Source organism: Schistosoma mansoni (assembly GCF_000237925.1).
Source record: "Schistosoma mansoni, WGS project CABG00000000 data, supercontig 0173, strain Puerto Rico, whole genome shotgun sequence".
NCBI lineage: Eukaryota > Metazoa > Platyhelminthes > Trematoda > Strigeidida > Schistosomatidae > Schistosoma > Schistosoma mansoni.
In genome coordinates this window covers 113,569-119,861 of record NW_017386059.1, presented here as the reverse complement: position 1 = coordinate 119,861, position 6,293 = coordinate 113,569, and the positions used below count along the sequence as shown (strand labels likewise).

Here is a 6,293-nt window from a genome sequence, read left to right as displayed (position 1 = left end):
AAGCGAACGGTACTGGGTTCGAGTCCCAGAGTGAATATCAACTCTGGAATGCAGGCAAATGCGGCTGACGAGTCCCAAATAGGGCGAAATGAGCTGGAGGTGGAAAGGGCGCACATTGCGGGAATCCTTAAACTGCTTTGCGTGGTAAGCCTCAACTTGGAATTCCCAGTTGCTAAAGGAAAAGACGCAGACCAAAGAACACATTGCTCTTGGAATTGGAGTCAGGAATCAAAAGAACGATTAGCACTTAAAAATTTGGAAGTTCAAGGTAGAACAGAGTATCTTGGAGAGTTCTGGTCGGCGGTCTATGCTCCATGAGGGGTTGGTGTGACAATATGTCAGATTAACCGGAGCTAAGAATGTATATTGTAAATGTAGTGATCTGTAAGCGTTTGATAAGAGGTCAGTAGGTCCTGGGTTCGGTCGTTGGTGTGTTTGTGAATAATCTCTGTATAGGAGTATTATATTATCGCAGAAGAGCAGTCCAATGATTCTTGCTTTTGAATAGTTGTCTAGCTAAGATGAGCCTTTGATGTAAAACTACAATAGTATCCGCATAGTTTTTCTCATAAATTAGAAGATATCCCATGGAGTCAGTGTATTCTGAGATGCATTTTAATTTACCTGGTCCTGGAATATAAGTTGTCTGTTGTGGAGAATCAAACAGTCTCCCACTAGATGATTTGAATGCCGCCATACTAACCCTTGATCTGGAATTTTTCTCTAGTTTCTATTAAAATTAATAAATAAATATACACATATTTCGAACATAATATAATTTACATGATTAAAAATACAGTTTATTGAAAAAGAATACTTTTTTGGCGACGTCATCATTACCATATCGTATCTTCAAACAATCATAGTTAATTTTCCATGAAAATGGACCTTATCTTTCGTTCCGATAAGTGTTTCAAAAAGAAGTAATAAAGTAAATATTTTCATCTTGATTTCGAACTTTAAATAACACTCAAGTGAATAATCATTTTCGAGCTGATAGGAGCACAGAATGTGTTCGGATTTCAGAATTCCTATATATAAGTGTTCAACCACTATGTTGAATGAATAAAAATAAATGTTTCAAAATTATACACACTAATAGATAACTGCGTCTGAGGGGGGTACAGTTCACTAACTTAAGCACTGTCGAGACGTTGGTAATTCATCTTTTCAAACCAGAACTTTGTGCGTGAACGTAACATGTGGAAACTCTCAGTCTGACAAGGTCCTGACAATTATTTTTTCATACTCGATAAATAAAATGTCACTACTTATTTCTAATTCTTTCGAATTATTTGTTATTATCACCTTTACGTTTCTTTTCAGATATTTTCTTCACCTTTTTTATATTGACTAAATCGACAGTTATCCTGAAGTGATTAAAGTTACACATGGAAATTATTGGATACCGGCTCAGTTGTTTAAAAGTTTATTGTTCCCACATGATAACTAAAGTCTTGAATTAGATTCCCGACAACAGGATCGTGGATGAACACAGCTGAGTAGTTCCACACTAGAACTAAAAGCCCTTCCAGTGCTTCCAGGTTTTAATGGTGATTTAGCTAGAAATAGTTCTTGATCTAAACTATGAAAGTTGTCTTTCGTACATCCTAGATTCATCTTATCATTTTCTGACGTACCGTTCATTACGCAAGCCTCTTTCGACACCTGAAATTCTTGAACTCTTCATCACGTGATCAATCCTCCTATTTTGGGATAGATTATTTATTAATTACCCATGAATATGATTATCCGCCTTAAGTAGGTGATTTGGTCGAAAAGAGTTTCTTTTCCTGAATTGTCATAAATAATTAGCAAACAAATTCACTTTGGTGTGTTATAAACCAATAAGTATGAAGATGAAATCAGAATAGCCTTTGTTAACAGTATATGTAATAATAGGAGTATAAAGGTGTATGATATTGTACATAAATGAGGGATTATGCAGATTTATTCATTTCTTATTTATCATCAGTATCGGGGGAATATTGTTTAGGAAAAACCAGTGTATAACTAGTGTATAAAAACGACGGCTGATAAATAGTGGAAAGTATGGCATATTGTAGAAGAAACATATTAAATTAGATAATTATTACTCCCTTCACAGCACATTTACAGCATTGAAGTTTGCAGATTGTTGGTAACTTGGTCAGTGAAATCCTCATTAACCAGCTATCTATACCTATTAAAGAGTATTTAGTAACTGAAAAGTTCTAAATGACCAACATACCACAAACTAACACCATGAACAATCAAACTCGAAATTATTTTATCTAGAATGATCAAGCTTCTCTGAATTACTCCTGTATAATAGCCTAAGAAGAATATGAAATTGTCTACAGAAGAGAATAAAAGTTATATTTTATTCCGGTCTGCAGACGTAAATTAGTTATAATCCTTTAAAACCAAACTTTCATTTAATATGCGTTCGTCAGTGGATACAGTTCTAAACTTTCATCAACTGAAGAAGCTGAGGTTCACGGCACATTTTTCATTCATCCCGAAATGCAGTTCTGACTGGAATGGTATTAGGGTGTAAAAACGCTGAAATTGAGTAGAATGAACGCAACGCTATTCCATAATTGGAAATATCAATTAACTGTTTAATCCCTGCGCCATTTTCTTTACTCTTAGCCACTTTGTGGTCCGACTGTTTCACATAAAAGTGTGATTTAACTGTTAAGAATCTCCATGCAAAACCTTTAAATACGATTACAATTTTCCTTAGTTTTTCAAATTTCTGTTATTTTTCTCCAATGATCGACTTACATTCGAATGATCTCATTTTGGATGACCAAGAACTTCTTTAGATCAGTAAATTAATATTTCCTAGTTATTAATCTTCTGTTACGGAGTTCCATACTGGAACTCCAACTTGCTTAATTTAGTTTATATAATCAGATGCTGCAGCTTCATCGTTTGAAGTTGTGAATTTCACAGTTAAGGAGGACCCTATAAACTACGAGTAAATAAATCCCCAGGTATTTTAGATAAGCATATTATATAGGCAGGGTTTCGCTGATTTAAGTATCTAGATACACAGTCACTGTTACTGTTAATGATATTTAACAGCACAATCATATTTGCGACATTTCTATCCGTCAAGCGACTGTCTTTTTAATTCTAATCATATACCTGTTGTTCACTGGGTTATTAAGAGTGATGTTATCTATATAAGTCAGTATTTCGCTAAGCGTTTACTAGGAATACATTGTGTTGAAGGCTCATTTTACAACAGTTAATGGATATTTTATTGTTTGGTACCTTGTGAATCAAAGTTCATTGTTTATGAAATCTCACTGGATAAACCATGTGCTTATTAATAAATACAGAACATTTAAACTTGAGGATATGGATGAAAAGTTTTCGAATAAAGTACATTATGCAAAAACCTACCGACGCTACTCACTTGATAATCGCAAGGTGCTGGGATATGTTGGTTTTGTTGGTATTGGTCACATTTAACAGCGATGTTACTTTGAAACGCTCTTGAACAAGGGGCACGATTGAAATCTTGTCTATTTTTAATTTTCAAAATTGATAAATTGTATGCATTTGGTGCTGGCGATTTGAAGCTAAGGTTAAGTCTTCTCTAATAAAAGAAACGAGTGTTTCTTTTCATACACTGCCTAGTTACTACTAAGTATTCATTTCACTCGATAATTTCGGTCATGGTGTAATATAAAAAATAAAAATTGAATAAAAATCTCAGGTCTGCATTTTCTTCGATAATGAGTGACCTATAAATGCCCTTATTCTATACCTTTAAAAATATTTGGAGTGGATTTTGATGGTCTCTTTTGTTCGGTAATAATGATTGTAACAATTTGCTTTATCGATAAGAAGTATTCACTAGTCTGCTTGGTTATAAAAAAACTTTCTGGCGACTTCACACACAAACGGCTATTATCAAGTCAGTATTCTGTGAGCTACTGAAACCATTTAAATGGTCAGGTTGAAATTAGTATGATTGTTAATTTTAATTATTATTAGCCTATCTGAGAGTTTGAAGCCAAATGTTGTCATAAGCAATCTAATAATTGCTATATGTTTAGTTGTGTGTTGAGAAACATACCCTGAAGATTACTTCAGTTTCAACCAAAATGTCTATAAAACATTGAAAGATGAACGTTGATGAGGATAATTTATTTACGCAACTAAATTATCAGAAAGAAATACAGGTTTTTTGTCTGGAAAAAACCATATTATGATCACAACCTAAAGTATGGGTGGCAAATGAAATATATTTTGGGGCTTTTTGTGTGTAACATCATCTTATAACACATGACGTAATGGGCACACCTTATATTACGAGTGAAATATATTGACAGATTCCAAAGATTACGATATAACCTCCTTTTTGTCAGATAGATTCAGTAAGCCAGAGAGTTGATAAGTTTGGTGAAATATGAGAATATCCAGTCTCATTTTGAAACTGTCCTTAACGTAATGTATTATCTTTAAAGTATAGAACTGGACTCTAAGCGGAATAATATTTCGAAACATCTGGTATCACTAGTTGATTATCCAAAGTGTCAGCTGCTTTTATTGGCATAATTAGCCTTAGTACCGAGCGAAATCTAGTTTCTATTAATCATCTCGCAAAACATAACATCAGGTGAATACATTGCACACTTTCAAAAAAACGTAGACAATAATAAACTATTTGAGGAAACTCAACGAACAAATTCAGAGTTACAGTCGAAGTTCCTTTACTATTGCACTTATTTATATGATTTAATGTTGCTTTGAAACAGTTAAACAAACGAGCTGGGATATGAACAAATAGACAAACATCGAAATTAAAAACCGGCAAGAGGTTGTTTCAGTTGAGTCTGACTTCGAAGATTGTAAAGTCAAAAGAGTAACAGGATAAACTAAGTTTTATGGTTGAGTGGTTTAGAAATTTTTAGTCTCATAAAATTGTTGCCTGAAGGAAACATTACCACGTGGCAAAATAATGCGATTTGGGAGTTGAATTTAGTTGCCTTGGAAAGTTTGGGCATGTTTCCATGAAATTACTCTTGAAGATCAGTAGAATGATGAAACAATTCGAAATTCATCGGGATAAACACCAATAATTTTACCCAACTATGTGTAGTTATTTTGAAGAGTAAGTGCATGTCTGCTATCTCACTGAACGTCACTGTCGTCAAGCCCCTATTTATATTAGCAAAATGAAAATTAGAGAGAACCTTAAACAGTTCAGAAGTGATACCATGTACAAAAGAAGTAAAGGAGGAGCAGCACTCTAAAATTCACTTTACAACAGTGTCAAACTTTATCCTTTAGTACTTCGGAGGAACTATGAATCACTTAATTTCTAAGTGTCCGCCTCTTCAGCGTATCGACAGAGCAAGACTTGGGGACTTCTGGTGACGAAACATATAGATGTGATGCGCAGTTATCTGGTAAACGCAGCTGAAGCCTATACCATTAGCCATCTCTCTCGGAGAATTATTGGTATGCAAACTTCCCAAATGTTATTGAAATATGCGAATTGAAACCCAAAAAATTGTTGCCACTTTCCTTCTGAATGAGTGTGGACCTCTTGGAATGAGTGAGAGACTCGACACAATTAGGGGCTGAGGAATTATGGAACTAATCCTGTGCGAATCGTCCTTTAAGGTGTGGCTGTTCTTGTTGGGTGAAATGACAAAAGGCAGCCTTGTCATGTTTCGCAACATAACAAGTAATCTACGTCGCCCCAACTAGATTATTTCCACTGAAAACCAACAAAGCACTTAACCACGTAACCCTAAAATAACTTCTTGTTAAAAAGTGAATAAAAGTGCGATATTACTTTAGCTACATAATACATACTTACAGCGAGACATTGTTACATGCGATGTCTCCAGTTTCCTTTTAACCCGTTTTTATTCTATTTTCTACGATATCACTTCTGTTCATTAACTTTGACTTATACGTCTGCTTATCTATCTACTTATTTCGTTCTTAAATTTTGTCCACCTTCTACCCCTCCTCATCCTTAAGGACCCTATCATGATGTTTTAATACAAAAAATTACACGTTCGTTCACTGATGAGATAGGTGATGGTTCCAGTTAATCCAATCCTTTGGAATAACTGAGGTCATATACATAATAAATGTAATTCCCCAAATAACTGGAAAATTAACCAAGATTGTTCCAACCAAGTGGATAGGTTGAACATTTTAGGTTCGGTGGAAGGCCTGGAACCGTTTCTTACTACAAAGTCCAGATAACGTAGAAAACAACTTATTTATAGTAGTTTGTAACAAAGAATGTTCAATTGATAATACTGTTATAATTC

The 6,293-nt window shown here is 34.4% G+C and overlaps 1 protein-coding gene across 1 annotated transcript in view; it reads right to left on the bottom strand.

The window, feature by feature from the left end:
• The window catches only part of Smp_057580 (hypothetical protein), a gene marked incomplete at both ends in the record, with an annotated part of 3,901 nt that extends 3,204 nt beyond the window's left edge, over positions 1-697 (bottom strand). The window contains one exon of the mRNA XM_018796253.1: positions 625-697. Within this exon, the coding sequence (XP_018646884.1) occupies positions 625-697 (73 nt within the window). The remainder of the gene's footprint in view (positions 1-624) is intronic.
• Between the last annotated feature and the right edge of the window lie 5,596 nt (positions 698-6,293).